Source organism: Oryzias latipes, chromosome 14 (assembly GCF_053564925.1).
Source record: "Oryzias latipes strain Hd-rR chromosome 14, Olatipes_Hd-rR_3.1".
Lineage (NCBI taxonomy): Eukaryota > Metazoa > Chordata > Actinopteri > Beloniformes > Adrianichthyidae > Oryzias > Oryzias latipes.
In genome coordinates, this window is record NC_136250.1 from 6,410,001 (window position 1) to 6,428,385 (window position 18,385).

At 39.1% G+C, this 18,385-nt stretch overlaps 1 protein-coding gene across 2 annotated transcripts in view; it reads right to left on the reverse strand.

Moving 5' to 3' along the window:
* Positions 1 to 18,385, reverse strand: part of stk32a (serine/threonine kinase 32A) — a 70,354-nt gene that overhangs the window by 7,934 nt on the left and 44,035 nt on the right. For both annotated transcript variants that reach the window (XM_004084211.5, XM_078930984.1), the window contains 3 exons: positions 16,747 to 16,863; positions 10,942 to 11,067; positions 9,942 to 10,070 (listed from right to left, as the gene is read on the reverse strand). In XM_004084211.5, the coding sequence (XP_004084259.2) occupies positions 9,942 to 10,070; positions 10,942 to 11,067; positions 16,747 to 16,863 (372 nt within the window). The remainder of the gene's footprint in view (positions 1 to 9,941; positions 10,071 to 10,941; positions 11,068 to 16,746; positions 16,864 to 18,385) is intronic.

Below are 18,385 nucleotides of genomic sequence, written 5' to 3' on the forward strand. Positions count from 1 at the left end.
TGTAGATTTGATGCTAACTCAATAAAATAGGCAAATCATTAAAAGATCAAAATTGTCAATGAACAATGGGAAGTTCAATATTTTAGTCATTGTCTAGCAGTGAAGCTACTGAAAGACAATTAACATTTTGATAGTTAGATTCAGCGGACCACAATCATCTTAATTAGTCTGTATATTAACCCATGAGGTTGTTTCTTCTTGGTATCTTGCACACTAAGGAAACTCGGTCATAGAGCTTTCAAATCATTGCCTCCAATAAGGACTGGAGGATTTTTTATTTAAAGGTGTCACAATGACCTCTGCTGTGCTCCTCGTGTGTGTGAGCGTTTCCCTAAGCAGGTTGTCTCTGTTTTAAAGTACTTCTTCTAAATTTCTTTTTGCATTGGAAAATATCCTAAAAAATCCTAATTTCTGCCTGAAAGCACTGTCTGTTCCTTTTTTTACATATCTGCATTGTCACCTGTGTTTCTTTTATCACTTTTTGGAAAATATGATGCTTCTTTGCCTTTTGGCTACTCGCTTTATAGATCTCCACAACAAATCATCCACCTCTATCCAGTGGCGGACTCAGCAGTTCGGGGCCCCCAGGTGACAATAGCATGGGGACCTCTGCAGTGATTGTTTCAGTCTTTTTTTTTTTTTTAAATGTCTTCCAAATTCATTTATCATTCATTTATCATGAACATCCAAATGTTTTGATCTAGGAACACATGACAGTCTTCTGTCTTTTCTTTAATATGTCAGGTTTTACTCCAAAAGCCAAAAGAAACAACATTCTTATATGATGGAACAAAAAAAGTACAAAATGAAGGGGTGTCAGTCAAAGATAAGTAAATAAATGGATATGATAAAAGTTACCAGTTCCCGCCCCTCAATGGCTTCCCTTTCCTTTTCTGTCCCACTGTCTTTATCTTCTTTTTGGGTTCCTATGATCCTGTTTTTTTAACACAACAAATTTCTTTTTTTTTCATTGCCTTTCCATTGTTTTTGTTTTACAAAACTGAACGGATAACTAAGCATTATGTTAATGTATTTTTTTCTTTATATTTCTTCAGAGTCTCTGCTGGTAAGTTCCTGTTGACGGAATATTCCATTGCTGCAGAGGAATGCGGAAGAATAAAACACATTCAGATGAGAAGTCCACAGACATATCAGTGATTTGGCTTTTGTTATGACAGAGGCAAGTAAAAATTGGCAAATTGGCCCCCAAAGTGTCGGCAACCGCCTACCTTTGCCGTATGTTAATTTCGCCCCTGCCGCCATCGATTTGCTTCGTCTACATCACGTGTCAAACCCAAGGCCCGGAGGCCAAATGTGGCCCGCCATGTTATTTTGTGTGGCCTGTGAGAGCATAAAAGTCATTCATTCATTCATTTTCAAAAGTTTTTAGTTTCTTAAAATAAAATTTTTCTTTAGTTGATTACATATTAATTATGTGTAGCTGCAGTTGTAATTATTCAATGTTTGCAGGTCTTCTGTTGACAAATTGCTGCTGTGTGCAGCCTTTTTTGTAAAATGTAACACGTGTAACACATGTTCTTTCTAGCTCAGTTTTATGTTATATTTCTTTATTCACTTGGACAGTCTGATCCTTTTATTAATGGAGTTATGTGGGTTTTAATAAGCTGATGAAATTTTATAAGGATTTATGCTAGAGTAACAACCAAACATATGTTTTCTATGCAGCTGTAATTATCACTTTAAAATGTTATAATAAATTATTGAGTTTTTTAACATTAAGGAGTATTTACATTGATTTTTACATTTATTTACATGTATAAGTAATATCTGGCCCTTTGAGGACAGCCAATATGCTGATGTGGCCCTCGGTGAAAATGAGTTTGACACCCCTGATCTACATCCTCCTTGTTCACACAAACAGAGTTCAGTTTGTGTTTTTTTATATTTGAATTGGTTTCAGTTTTACGTTATGCCACTTCTAATACAACCCTCTGTATTTACCCAGAGTTCGGACCTGCACACAAAAGTGCCTGGATTTTGCTTCCCTGTGGTTACACTATTTTTATGTTTTCATCTTATTAAATTATGATGTAATTATGATTATTTCCTGCAAATATCTCACTCATGTGGTAAATAAAATAAAATGCTGTCGTCCTGTTGTTTGTGTGCTGAAGGAGATTGCCAATTTATTTAGCCTTTAAAGCCCATGTCCAATTTTTCTGCTCCACATTATCAATGATTTAATTGAGCTCATTCTATGCTGTGGCAGCAAAAGAAAGCGGGGGGGGGGGGGGGGGGGGGGATAGATGAGGCCACATTTATAGTAATTGAGGGGGTGAAGACAGGCAGTAAGGGTTTGTTGAGGAACAATTGGGATGGGAGAAAAAGAAAAGGGGAAAAAATAAAACGTTAAAACCACACAGCAAAGCTCTGCACTCTTCTTCATTCATTATTGATTTACTAAAAGTCACTGATGCTATACTGAAATCTCCCTTTCTCTCCACACACATAGGCACTCACTTTATTATTTTTCCTCCTGAATGCTTCCATCCTAAAGTGGCCCCAAAGGCCTAAAGTAAATGGATATGTTAAAGCTTAGCACCAACACAGACTGATATTTCTAGACAGCAATACGTGCCTTCTTCCTGACTGACAGAGACAAAGAACAGGTCATTCTGCAAAATATGATGCCAGAAATATGGTGTTTGGCCACATCAGGCTGGCTCATATCCAAAGAAAGAGAGTATAAAGGAAATGATTTTTGACTGCAACTTAATATTAAAGTGATCATCCACAGCCAATGTCCTCTTAAGGTGACGCACATAGAAAGACCAAACAAGATATATACAATTTAACATGTTTTACTGATTCCACATTTTTCAAGATCATATTAATATACTCAGTGCATCAATAAATCCTTTTTGCATTCTATCTAATATTGGCTTTTTTTTAGTAACAAACGTACTGAGCCAAGTCTACACACAGCTGTTAGCTTTTACAAAATGACCAGATTATGAGCCTACTGACTGAAACAAGAGGATCCCACTTGTTTGATTTTATACAGTTTGAGCTTTTTAAAACATGATTGCCTTCTGTTTCAGAGTCTTTTTGCGGAAAACTATTCTTCATAAAAGCAGGATTTTAGCTATTGACTCTGAACAGATGACTCTCTGCAACATGAACAAATCTGAATTTTTTTTAATCATTTTGACCTCTGGCATCTTTTTGGGGTCAGAGGTCCTATTTCCGAACAAATCAAGGGTTTATCTGTTCCTCTCTAACCCGGTTTCTCTTTTGCATCATTTATCTGTTTCTCATACCCAGCACATCAACAAAAATGAATTCAAACTAGGCCTGTACAATAAATCGCAAATGTGTCGTCAATACATTACTGGCCTGTGCATTACCTATATCGCTAAAGACGTCAGCTGCAATATATGATTACTTTAAATGTTTGTACACACTCTAAAACATTTTTATATCAGCTTTGAAGTATTTAATAAATTAAATAAAGCCCTTTAGACACGTGAACAATCCAATGCAACCCATTTATGTTAGATGGCCGCATCCTATGTGGACTGGAAGTCATTTGGAGTTAAAAATTAAGATATATTGACTATTTAAATAAAACTGTTGGAGTGAAATGGAAATTATGCATTAGTTGTTTTTTCTTTGGCTTTTTGTACAAGTCATATCGTCATCACACTATCAATCACTATTATTGCACATGACGACCTTTTCTCATATCGTGCAGCCCTAATTCTAACATCTCCAAGACAAAAAACTTTTCCTCCTGCACCAAAACAAAGACACCTCAGTAGGTAGAACCTAAGACTCATCGTCCAATCAATCTTGACACGCTGCTACTGGAGAAACAGACCACATAATGGATCAGGAATCATATCACACATAGCTTCATTTCCTGCCAACTTCAACTAAGCAAGGAGAACAAACCAAATCACCAAGGGCCTCATTTATAAAACTTTGCGTAGTATTTGCGTCAGAAGTGGCGTACGGATGAAACATAGGACGTGCGTACGCACAGAAATATTCGGAGTTATAAAACCGTGCGCACGCACATCCTACGCATCTTTCCCTTAATAAATCACAACCAATTCTAAATGCTGCGCAGCTTTTGCGGCCTCATGACACGCCCATAGTTGCCCATAAATAGTCCGTGAAACGCCCACAAATGAATATTCATTGATTGCGAAACCATGCCAAACACGGAGAGAAAATCAAAAAAACGTAACTTCACTCAATGTGAAGTAGAAGTTATCGTTGGCAAGGTGGTAAAGAGGAGAATAATGTTGTTTGGAGGGCACAGTGTGGGCATTACTAATGCCAAAAAGGCACGTGAGTGGCAGACGGCGGCAGACGCCGAAAATGCTGCAGCCTCACAACCTCGGACCGTGGCAGAAATAAAAAAGAAAAGGTCGGACATCAAAGTCAAGGCAAAAAAACGTCTAGCGCTGACCCCCCCCACACACACACCCGTGTCTGCCACGGGTGTGTGTGTGGGGGGGGGGGAACCGGAGCTGACCCCTCCTGATGAGAGACTGGCGGCAATAATTGGGGAATCCCTTTTAAGTGGAGTGGTGACTGAGGCGCAGGGGGACACCGACGCGCCAGATGCACCGGGTGACACCCCCCCAAAAGCACGCAGAGGAAGTCGGAACCGGCTCATAAGCCACTCGTCCTCGTTTGCCAGCACGTCTTCTTGCTGTCTAAAGATGCGTTCACTCCGAATTCTTCCATTTGCCACATCTTCTAAGAGCACAAGATCAGCCATTGTGCGTCATTACGCATTGTGATGGGGCATTTTATTTCCATCTATTTAATTGCATCTGACAAGCTACATATGTCGGTAATAATCGACGTGGAAATGGGAAATTGTTCAGCGCAAATGTAATTTCTTGTTGCTTTCTGAATGGTTGAGACATACGTTGTTTTATCAAAAATAAAACAAACTAAAGGCATATGCATGAATACCATAATTCCGTACCTTATGAAGAAATGTTTTATTATGAAAACAACTTTCCCCAGTAGACAATTAATGCATCTCTCTCTATCTATCTGTCTGTCTAGTTGCACCTATATCTGCTCCGCCAGACGGACACATTAACGAGAATATCAGTTTTGTACATTATTTCGTTCTGTTAAATATATTATATATGAGGATGAATTGCACAACATGCCAATATTGCAGAACATATTTCACTTTTCTTTTTGCAAATAAGTGTTCATTTGAATTTCTGTTGTAATTTTCGTTTGATTTTTTTTTGTTTGTTTCACTGCTGATCGATTCAACGGGTGTTCGTGTAGCTGTTAATTGTAAGATTTGCTTTGTGAAGTCTTCATGTTATTTATGAGAGGCAGTATTGTCATTTTCACTTTCACGTGTTTCTTCCATCTGCCGACGGTGTCGCCGTTTCTCATTTCACCCGTTTTTGTGCGTACGCCTGGGTCAGAGCTTGCGTGAAGGACCGCACATTTTCCCGTCAAGTTTGCTTTTTATAAATCTCAACTATTGCGTAGAGAGTGGCGTACGCCTTATTTTGTGCGTACGCAACGTTTATAAATGAGGCCCCAAGTCCTTAAACTGGCTACTAGTTAAAAATGGCTATAAAGTGATGCCGCTAGTTCACAAATCCCCTAATAGTGTGGGACCGCAATACCTGTCAGATCTATTTTTGCTTCCAGATGATGTCCAATATTCCACAGCTGCTTTCATGTTGAGTTCCAAATTTAAAGTAACACTTTTTCTGTCTTCGTTTAACATGCTCCACTCACACTTTCATTTGAAGTTTTGTAATGTAATTGTTATTGAGTGTTTTTTTCATTTATTGTTCCTGTAGGCATAAAAAGCTTTTGCATTTTGCACTTTGGATTTTCTGTGTGTGTGTGAAGCAGGTTATCCAAATAAAGAGGCCTTTCATTAGTGTGTCACCGCTGCAGGTTTTAGCAACACTTAAAATCAAGCAAATGCCGCGCATTTCGAGACATTTGCAAAACAGCCAGAGCACAACACAAAAATGCTGATGAGCTCCAACGAATGCACAAACAAAATCACAGCTTTCATCTTTGTTTATGAGTGTGCAACGTGAATTTGACTGTCATTTCTCGGCTGAAGAATGAATCAAAATTACTGTCTACTTTTCCACAAATACACAGAGGATGGAAGATGGTTCACATAAAAAAATGAGAGTCAGTTGATTACAATATTTGTCTTTTCCATCAAAACGGCGGTTGGGGTTTTGTTTTTTTGCCGCTGTTAAATCCATTAGAAGTGATTGAAAACAGAGCTTTGCTGCATTTTTTCTTCCTCTACTTCAGAAAGTAGAGACTAAAAAAACACATCTGTAGCTGCAGTTAAATAGATTCAGAAAAGTTGGGTGAATAATGTTGAGCACTAAAAAGAGATAAGCATATTTTTATTTGTATGATACTTTTCACAGAATAAAATCACAAAGTGCTTTACAAAAATAAATAAGACAGCAGAAAACCAACACTCATACACAAAAAGATTTAAACATTCAACCCGACAAGACTCACTAAAAGTGAAGATAAAAGTTTTCTTAATAGATATTAATGTGGGTTTTAAAGGATTCTTTAAAGGAGTTGATCTGAAGTAGTGACAAAGGAAGGAAATTCCAAAGATGTGGAGGTTTGAAAGTTGAAATCTCTTCTTGTTTTGAAGCAGATTTTTTAATATTTAAAAGTTTTGTTTTTGTTGACCTGTAGGATAGGGCTTGAAGAGTAAGAGGTTTACAGGTCAGTAATATATGAAAGTTTCTCGGTGCAAGCTCTAAAATCTAAAATTCAAACTTGATCAATTCTAAATATAACTGGAAGTCAAAGTGAAGAGGACATTAGCTTTTTACTGGCTCAAACTTGCTAAGGAGCTTTGGACAATCCGCAAAAGATTTAATGACAGTTTATCAAAAAGAAAGTAAACATAGAATTACAGTAATTAAAGCAAAAATAAATCAAAGCATGAATTATTATGATTAAGATAAAATGCTTTTGAATTTTGTCAGAGGCATAGACGAACAACACCCAAAGTTTTCTAAGACTCCACTGAACAGAGAGGGCCAGGGGACCCCAGGTGTTGTCTAATAAAAGGAATTTTATTTTCAGGGGAATTATGGATTATGATATCCATGATATCTTTGTAAAAACATTTTTTTTTTCATTCATCTTCTTAACCGTTTATTCCCTTTCGGGGTCACGGGGTTGCCGGAGCCTATCCCGGCCACTTGGGCGTAGGCAAGGGATACCCTGGACTGGTCGCCAGTCTGTCGCAGGGTGGAATATCCTCAATCATACATTGATTCACTCTCAAACCTAGGTACAATTTAGAGTTGCCAATCAACCTATGAAGCATGTGTTTGGACGGTGGGAGGAGGCCGGAGATCCCGGAGAAAACCCACGCATGCACGGGGAGAACACAAAAAGGTCCCCCATTGATGTTGTGTTTTTCATGTCCCCCAGCCGGGACTTGAACCGGGGGCCTTCTTGCTGTGAGGTAAGAGCGCTAACCACTGCGCCACCGTGCAGCCCTTTTTTATACCTGTTTTTTTAGCCCTTTTTTAGCTGTTGCAGCTTTGCTTGTTGCCTGCTCCAGGTTGCCATTTGCCTGCGGAATTCCAAGGTACTTGTAACTGTCCTCAATGTCGGCTATTGTTCCTTCTGTGAGTAAGACTTCTCCTGTGTGGACTACCTTGCCTCTCTTTGTCACCATCCGGCAACATTTCTCAAGCCCGAATGACATCCAAATGTCAGTGCTGTAGATCCTGGTGGTGTGGATCAGGGAGTCAATGTCACGCTCGCTCTTAGCATATAGCTTGATGTCATCCATTGAGAGGAGGTGACCGATGTTGGCCCCATTTGTGAGTCGGTATCCATAGCCAGTCTTGTTAATTATTTGGTTGAGGGGGTTCAGACCTATGCACAACAGTAGTGGGGACAGAGCATCACCTTGGTATATCCCACATTTGATGGACACTTGTGGAAGGGGCTTGCCATTGGCTTCAAGGGTAGTTTTCCACAGCTTCACTGAGTTTCCTATGAAGGCTCTTAGAGTCCTGTTGATGTTGTACAGCTCCAAGCATTCAGTGATCCATGTGTGTAGCATTGAGTCGTAGGCTTTCTTGTAATCAATCCAGGCTGTGCACAGGTTGGTGTGTCGTGACCTGCAGTCTTGAGCGACTGTTCTGTCAACCAGGAGTTGGTGTTTGGCTCCTCTGGAGTCTCTACCAATGCCCTTCTGTGCATTGCTCATGTATTGATCCATGTGCCTATTTACCTTTGTTGCAATGATGCCATACATGAGCTTCCATGTTGTGGAGAGACAGGTCATTGGGCGGTAGTTGGATGGGACTGCACCCTTTGAGGGATCCTTCTGGATCAGGATCATTCGCCATTCCGTTAGCCATTCGGGGTGACTCCCATCTCTTAGCAGCTGGTTCATTTGTGCTGCCAGGCGCTCGTGGAGTGCGGTGAGCTTCTTAAGCCAGTAGGCATGTATCATGTCAGGGCCCAGTGCTGTCCAGTTTTTCATACCTGAGACTCTTGGATGTCTGCCACTGTGATGGTTACTGGATTCTGTTCAGGGAGGTTGCTATGTTCTTTTCTCAGACAGACCTGCCACTGGGCATTGCTGTTAAGTGCTGTCTCTTTCTCCCACATACTTTTCCTGTACTGTTCAGTTTCTAGCCTTGGTGGGTCTGCTCGGCTGTTTTGACCCTGCCACTGAGAGTACACTTTCACAGGTTGAGTTGCAAACCGCCTGTTTATCTGTCTGGCTTCATTGTCTTTTGTGTACCTCTTTAGGCGGCTGCTCAAGGCTAGAAGCCTTTTTTGGCAGTTTCCAGTGCGTCAGGTATGGGCATCTGGCTGTATCTCTTAGGTACTTGCTTTGTCATTGTACCTCTTTGAGCCTCTGTCAGCTTACTCACATCCCTCCGAGTTGCCTTGATTTTGGCCTCTAACCGTTGCTTCCATGGTGGGTATTGTTTTCTTCCATGGTTGCTCTTACAGCCAAACATCTTAAGGATCACTGCTACTGAAGTGTAAACCAGTTCATTGGTTTCTGTGATTGTTGTGGTAGGAATTGCCCTCAATGCTTCTTTCACAGCTTCCAGGAGACTTTCAGGCGGTACATCACTTAACCGTTGTAGCCGGTGTTGCCTAGTGTGCATTCTAGACATGATCTTGTCTTTCAGGCCAGTTATTGCCTCGCTCAGCATATCTGTGGTTGTTGGAGCTGTGTGCTTAGGGTGGGAGTGTGGTATAGCCTCCTCTCTGACCTGCTGTTATGGCTCTCCCGTGGTGGTATTGCAATTGTATTGTACCGCAGTTGTTGTGCTGTTTGTGGATGTTAGAACATTGGGCTACCAGTTGTTTGACAGTTAGCCTTGATTTATATATATATATATATATATATATATATATATATATATATATATATATATATATATATATATATATATATATATATATATATATATATATATACATATATATATACATATATATATATATATATATATATATATATATATATATATATATATATATATGAGATACATGATCAGGAAGAAGGAACATGAGAAACTGGAGAAATACCAGGGACTCAGAGAAGAACTGGAGAAAGCATGGAAAGTGGAGGTGACAGTGGTGCCTGTGGTAATTGAAGCACTCGGGGCAGTAACCCCCAAGCTGGAGGAGTGGCTACAACAGATACCTGGAAAGACCTCAGACCTCTCAGTCCAGAAAAGCGCAGTGCTAGGAACAGCTAAGATACTGCAGGACCCTCAAGCTCCCAGGCCTCTGGTAGAGGACCCGAGCTTGGAGGAGAAACCACCCGCGGAGGGTGAGAGGGGCGTTTTATATATATATATATATTATTGTTTACTAGCAAAGATCAGGTTTTTCCAACAATGTGTATAAAAGATGTTAAAAAATGAGGTTTTTACCTGTGGAGACCCATCAGATCCCTGCTCTCTGGTCTTTCGAGCAAGCCTTTTCTTCTTCTTGTGAAGGGGTTTGGACTCCAGGATCATTTCCTCCAGCTCAAATGTGGGATCACAGTTTAACCTTCGCCTCTGTTTAGATAAAGAGCCGTGCCGTTAAAACCAAACCAACCAACCAAACATTTTGTCTTTTGAATTCTTTCAAATTGGATAAACAGAACCCGACTGCTGATCTTTTTTTATACTCTAAGGTAAGAAACTAAAACATAATGGGAACAGACGACAGCAAAAGCAGACAAAATGACTATAATTAAGCAGAGCAATTTTTGTCCCATTGATCCCTTCCTCTGTCCTGTCATTAAAGGCACCTGCAGCTTTGCAAAATCAATCAATCAACCAATCAATCCGTTTATTTATATAGCACATTTAAAAACAGCCACAGCTGACCAAAGTACCAAGTGTATAAACTCAAAGTCTTCTACTTGTTCTAACAGTGTTTATTCACACTCCGGTCACGTTATTCTGCTTCTTCCAACATTAAACTGAGAGAAATTACTGAAGAGTTTCTTAACAGGCAGCCCGTTACTAAACCCATATAAGATTCAAGGAGCCGCTGACACTACGGGGCATTCATTGCACGTCACCTTGTCAGACAAGCAGCTTGACCTCCTGTCTAATAATGTTGCAGAATACAGTTGTTGTGGCCAAATCAGTTTTTAATAAAAAAAAAAAATGCGCAAGATGATCAGACTTTGCCCAGCAGGGGATCTCAGCGGAAAGGATTAAATAAATCTCATTACAGACTTTTGTAAGCAGACCTGAAGGCATAAATTTAAAAGCAGAAAGTAATCCGTACCTCCAGGAAATTTTAAGATTCAGCTGATTTAATTCATCCACAGGTTACCTTTTCATAAGCAAGAAACAGTAGATTCTACTTTGTTTATTTTGTCGGGAAAATCAGATTATATCTTCACTGAAGCCTTTCTTTTAGTCTGATACTCACATTGGGAATAAAGCCTGGAGGAACTTGTTTGCCATGCACAGCATCCCAGTTCACATCTGTCATGTAGTCCAGATCCTGCAGCTCTGCCAGACAGGAGACTCGCTTCTGGACGTCGATGCAAAGGAACTGAATTGGACAAAAAATAATCATTATTTAAAATTAATCTTAATTTTGAACTGTATCTCTTTGAACTAGGATGATGGGGACACATTGTTAGTGAAGGGGTTTCCAAGATGTGGATTGCTGCCAAAAGATTTTTCTTTATCTTCAGTTGGATTGGTTTCACTTCAAATTTGTGTGATATTTATTTGTAATGTTATTTGTTCAAATTTTGTGTGTGTATATATATATAAATAAATAATTTTTTTAAATGTAAAAAATTAAGCTCAAAATTACATTTCTGAATATTTCTTTATTTAAACTGTTGTGAATCGGATGAAAAAATTCTGTTGGAAAAATCTTGTAGGTGTGACGTAGAACCTACAGTCAGTGGGCCACAAGCTCCCTGCTCCATTCCATTCTGATGCATCCACTTGTAGACAACTAGATCCATTAACGTCTTTGTTCTCCTTTTCTGAGCCGGCATCTGGCTCAAAACTGTACGGCTGGAGAGCTTCAATATTGCTCGCTATTTTTTGTTGAACTGGTATGTTAGGATGGGGTCGTAAGGGGCTGTAAGCCAGCAGGAGAGAGTGTAGACAGATGGATGACGAGAAATGGGGTGGGCTTACACCACTCCAACAGTCCCGCCCACAACTCAGAGGCAAATTTCTGAGGAACTACTACCGCTCTACAGAAACTATGTCCTAGAAAGCAGCACAGTATTTTTTATATTGCTTAAAAACGGCATAATCATTATCAAAAGACTCCTGGGAACACTTTTAGAATACCTTAAAAGATGGTCGGAGTGGGACTTTCAGAACTTCACGTGAGCATTCCTTTACCAAATGATGTGTTGAAAAATTTGCCTACCTTTTCCATTTCCTCATAATAGCTTCTGTGTGTCACAAGAGTTTTGAACATGCAAAAAATTAACATAGTCAAATATTCTGAAAATGGTAACAGGGTAGTAGCTGAGTCTCTCAAACCTGATGGTTCAGTGGAGCTTTTCTGGGTCAGAAATGTTAAACATTTACGTAAGAGGCTGGTGACCAATGTGATCAAAGGAGAGGGAAAATATTTAATATTTTCAGGAGTTGCAGAGTAAATTCTCACTAGTTTGCATGTTTTCCTCATACTTTAGTCCTCCAAAAGGTCAGCCCAGTTAGATGAAGAGAATCCAGAACAAACTGGAATGATACTGACAGAAATGGGACATGAGAGACCAGATGAAGGACGAGATAAGGACTGACAGAGGGAAAAGACAAAAATGAGAAAATAAACCCACAGATGTAGGTGTGAGAATTCAGTAGGTTGTGAGGAATGAAAGATGGAGGACAAATATATGAAGCATGGAGTTTTTTCCCCCTTACATAGCTCTTTTGTTTCCCTCAAACACGCACTCTTCTGTCCACTCCCTCTCACACACTGATAAACATCCTCCTGGAATGCCAATGAGCTTCGAGGAGTCTGAGCACGAAGCAATGCAACAGTTTGACTGCAGTGGATTGCTGCCAAGAAAAACCCCAAACGCTGCAACAACAGTGCTTCGTTTGCTTCAAAGTGGCTTCAATGTGACAACAGCAAGAGACTTGTTTTTAATAGATCGACCGTAATGAGTTATGCAACTGCAAATGTCAAAGTTCTGCAGTTAAATGTGTTTGTAGGTGCTACAGTTTGTTTTTCTTTGTAATCTGAATATTCAAACACTATCGACAAATTTATTGTCTAATTTCTTTTTCGAAAGTAGTGAGTTGTTAACAGCTGACAGTAATTGAATATCTATCATAAATGCTTTAAGGAAATTTCTTAGCTGGGTCTTGAAAGGTGTTTAAAAACCTACTCCCATGAAAAACGTGTTTTTGGTGTTTTGAACATGTTCTTGTAGCATTTTTCTGATGATGGAGGACATATATTTATATATATATATATATATATATATATATATATATATATATATATATATATATATATATATATATATATATATATATATATATATATATATATATATATATATATATATATAATTATTCCAAGTGGTCTTTTAATTAAGATTATGAGGATTTTTGCGTGGGCTGCTCGGTGGCGCAGTGGTTAGCGCTTTTGTGTGGAGTTTGCATGTTCTCCCCGGTTTTCTCCGGGGTCTCCAGCTTCCTCCCACTGTCCAAAAACATGCTTCAAAGGTTAATTGGTCACTCTAAATTTTCCATAGGTGTGAGTGAATGGGTGTGTATTTGTGGACATTCTACCCTGCGACAGACTGGCGACCTGTCCAGGTTGTCCCCTGCCTTCGCCCACAACTGGCCGGGATAGGCTCCGGCAGCCCCGTGACCCCGAAAGGGAAAACGGTTAAGAAAATGAATGAATGAATGACGTTTTTCGCTAAAATAAAGAAGCCTGTGTTGCTTTTTAAGACAAATTTTCTGCAGAGTGGCAGGAGTTCATTAAAAACTCGCCTCTGAGTTGTGGGCGGAAATGAAGGCATGGAAGAAACCCTATGCTGATATACCATCATTCCTTTTTTTTTTTTTTTACACTCTCTCCCACTAACGTACAGCCCCTTACAACCCAGAGCTAACATTAACAGAGCAACAAAAATGGTGAGCAATATTGGAGCTATGCAGATGTACAGTTTTAAGCCAGATGCCAGTTCAGACGAGGAAAATGAAAACAATAATAAAGTGTTTCCCCGCTTATTCACATTTCAACATTCCCGGTTTAGTGTATGTACGATTCCTTTTTTTTTCTGAAAACTGAAGATGCTTGTGTAAAACTTTTGTGTCCAAAGGAGGTGCAGCTGGGATTTCTGAAGAGGGGAGCGGAGATGAAGAGCATGCCGGCCCATCCTCTCTTTCTTGGAATCTTGGAAAAAACACAATTGAAGCCGAGTGGACACTGCATGCTCAAAGGTGAGGAAAATGGATGCGAAGAATAGAGTACTTAAAAGTGAATGGACAGATCTTTATGGATTCATTCTTCCAACTGGCAGTGGAAAACCTTTATGTCTTGTTTGCTGTGAAACAGTGATTTATTTAAAAGTGGAAATATAAATTGCAGATGTCATAAGTAAGGCCCATCTTTTGGTCTATGCGAGATTTTTTCACAAACAAATCAAAAAAGATTTGTGAAGACTTGCTGGGTGTGAAGCGCTTGGGACGCCTACAAGAAGAGAAGACAGACGAGGCTATTAAGTAGATGCTGATACAGAGGTGTGTTGATCCAAAAAGGTGATCTCAGTCACTACAGATCAGGGGTTCTCAAAGTGCGGCCCTGGGGCCAATGACAGCCCGCAGGAAGATTTTTTTGTGGCCCTCAATAAAAGAGAGCCAGAGCAGGTTCCTTTGAGGAAGAACGTTGTGTTGGCGAGGAGAAAAGGGGCTTTCTAGCCAAGTGGACAAATGCTTACTTTGTCGTACCTCATGGGCTGGATAAAGTCATGTGCCTTATTTGCAAGAAGGTAAATGCAATGCTCAAAGAATGCAATAAAAATCGTCACTATGTTATGAATCATTAAAAAGTATGACAAATTTACCGGTGAGGAGCCCAACATTAAGCTCTAACAACTACAACGAGGCTATGCTGCACAGCAGATGTTTACAAAAATGGCTAAATCCAGTGAAGCTGTGAGAGAAGCTCGCCACGTTGTGGTTTTGGAAATGGACCGGCATAGCTAGTCCTTCAGTGACAGGTAGTTTGTAAAAAGAATGTATGCTGAAAGTAGCTGACATTGTTTGTCCAGAGCAAAAGAAAGTCTGTCAAATGATACAATTACTAGATGAGTAGAAGATCTGCAACCTCTGACTGCAACTGGGAAAACATCTGGAGGGCCTGGTAGATTGTACAAATGACACATTAAAGTTATGAAAAACAACTTTTTCTGTTTATCCATTTTTTGTTTCACCAAAATTGGCCCCGAGTCTAATGTCGAATGTCTAATTTGTCCCTCTGCTACAAAAACTTTGAGAACCCCTGCTAAAGATGGTGCTCCACCAGTGGTGGTTCTACACTGAATTAATCTCCAGCAAGACCCTCCCCAATGGGATCACAAAAATAAATATTACTGAAACAAACTCAAAATATACTGCGTGGACCTTGATATGGAGGAGATTTTCATAACTGGACCCATTCAAATTTGGTTAGCCCTGCTATAGACCAGTGTTTTTCAACCAGTGTGCCGCGGCACACTAGTGTGCCGTGGGAGATGGTCAAGTGTGCCGTGGGAAATTGCCCTCATTAACTGATCTAAAAACATTTCCCATCTCCAGGATTTCAGCTCTGTGTTCATCCAAACAGGCCCTGATAAAACACTGAGGAGTTAGGAATATAAAAGACCGTAAAATAATTTTTCTTTGCGTTTATTTTATTTTATTAAAGACATTTTGATAAGAATGACGTACCGCGATTCAGCTGGACCTTCGGCTGTATTTTGGAAAAGTCCCGTCCCTTTAACTGTCTCCACCAATCATTCTTGGGGGGGTTAATCACATGTCATCGGTCTGACCAATCAGAAGTGCTTAAAGTCTTCACTTCCTTGTTCTGATTCTGCTCGTAAAGTCGCTCAGTTCTAACAAAAATACCAGCTAAAGCTCGTGTTTAGCGGTGTAGCTTTCCACAGAATCCGGTATCAGACCGTGGAACAAGTAAACAAAACAATGAAGCTCCGAAAACCGATCTCCGGCCGTTTTATGCACTACATCTCCCATGATGCATTGGGTTGTGAGAGTGAAAGCGCACAAGGAGATCTGTTGTTAAACGTCTTGAAACCAACGAACACACATCAAACAGTTTTTAAATCTTCTAACTTAACTTTTATTGCATCTTTTAGAAAAAAACAACTGCAACTTCCATCTTTTTCTGCAACAATGATCACAAACATGCATGTGAGATTGTGGAGGGGCTGTAGATCAATACAGACTTTGAGTTTGTCTTTTTTTTTTTTTTCATTTTTGGATGCTGGTGTGCCGCGGGATTTTTTTTAAGGTTAAAGTGTGCCGTGGCTCAAAAAAGGTTGAAAAACACTGATCTAGACCATGTAAGTGTGTTGTAGGAAGAATACTACCTGAATACTTCTTCAGACTACAATGGAACATTGAACATAAGTTTATACATATATTGATAGTATATAAAAAGTAAACTTCAAGTGTAGGTCCTCACTTTCAGTACAGATTAATTATCCATGTAGTACTACACTAAAATAGACTTTTTGCTAAGAAACTTTAACCCTAATGAGTGCCATGGTGGATCAAAATGCACAAGTACAGATTGCCAAACTTGCTGGTTTCTCACACACATAAAAACTCTTATAAGTAGTAAGTACTAGTGCACTTATATCACATCTTGAAGACTTCAGTCAAGAAATATGATCAAAACTCCTGACAGTAAGAAATAAGAAATGTCTTCTTTTAAAAAAGACAAGCATTTCCTACTTTCACCCTCATCAGTGTCTGAAGCGTAAACATATATTTAGGCTCCGACTCGCAAGAAACAGAGAACGCTTTTGCTTGATGATTATAATTCCAAACACACACTTGCATGAAGGCTGCAGCAACTTCCATTAGTTCTAAGGATGCTAATTAAATAGTGGTGTCAGGTAAGTATAATTGACTTTACTCTGGGAATAATAAAGCAGAGACTTCAGGAAAATTTATATTTCAAGTATTTATCACAAGCAGGAAAGGGAAAAAAAAAAATACAATCACTAACCTTTCTAAGAAGAGACTTCATTTCCAAAGACCAGGCTGCTGGGTAACTGGGATGAACTTTGTGGAAAGTTTGGAGAATCTCATTTGCTGGCGTGTTGGATTTCATCACATATGGTCTCTAAAAAAAGAGGGCAAACGACAAAAGGGGATACCATTTTATAGAAATCTGTCTTATGACTCATGAACAGGAACCGTGGGGTTTATTCATGATAAAGTACATGACTTCTGACTCATTCCTTACTGGCCCCTTTTTGATCTCTAACGCTCTTCCTGTTAGAACCAATGGAAACAAATGAAGGTAAAATGTACTTTGGAGATCTGGGGGGGGGGCATAATGATCTCTCATCAAAATGTCCTGTGTGTCTTTAAATCATTTCCTTTCAAAAGCTGTATGGGATTGGACAAACATTGGCTTTAAATTATTTATTTACACAAAAAATAAAAAGGAAACTACAAATATTTATGTCAGACATCTTTAGTTTTTAAAGAAAAAAAGTTTTTTAGAAAAAAAAAGAAAAAAAAAGTATTAGAAATACATTATGGAGCTGTGTTTCCAGTTGTTGTTATGGTAATTTCACGGTGCCATTTGTTGCAGCTGGACTCACTTGTTAGTGTAGGTATGAAAAATCTAGAATACATTTGGAAGAAGCAGCAAAGGAACTGTCTTTAATCTACAATGGAGCCACTATTTTTGAAAGTTTATTGGTAGAATGCAGCTATGCCATTAGCGTTAAATCAATAATTGTGTACGTCCATAAACTTCCCCATTGTTTCTAAATACACTTGTCATGTAGCTATCAAGTCCTTTTCAGTGTGGTCAATGTTGTCGGAAATGAGACCTTCTGATTTACAAAACCTCTTTATTTATCCCAACACATTATTATAAATTATGCAAGTTATTAGAAAGTTATTGGAATAATTACTATATATCTTTCATTGGATTTTTGTTGTCATAAATTAAGGAAATTAGATACTTTTCAAGGTAGTCTTGTACAGTAAAGAGTCATGCCTCAAATTCTGTAACAATTCTGTTTACCTCACAAAGGCAGCTGGGTAGCTCGGTTGGTAAGGTGGAAGGTTGCCACGCAAGAATCCAGGGTTTGATTCCCAGAGGGGAATGAACAATGGGGCAATTACCATATCAATGGCGAGCAAGTAAGATCTTGCAGTGAGGGCCCTTGGGCAAGAACACTGTTGCCTCCCGAGCGCAGCTCAGCTGCTCCCACAGGGGATGGATCAAATGTGGAGAACAAATTTTGCACACTTAGATGTGTGACAAAAAGTGGGACTTTCTTTATATAATCACACATGGATATAAAATTAAATTGGCCTACAGTTAAGTTGTGTTACTCAGATAACTAAAACTACCCCAGATTTGGGAGTTTCCTTTGAGTATTTTATCATGTAAGTAATTTGCACCTGCACCAAAGAAATGTGTAACAATGATTTAGTTAAAAGAATGTGCAAGGAGAATGACAAAATATAAGATATGTGTTCCCTATTAACACTACCTTCAATCTTAAAACTCAAACCATTTTTGTCTTGTTTCTTATCACTGTAATCTGATTATAATAATAATCTCCCAAAAATAAACAAAAAGATATGTCTCCTGGAATAAAATAAATTCTATGTTTTCAGTC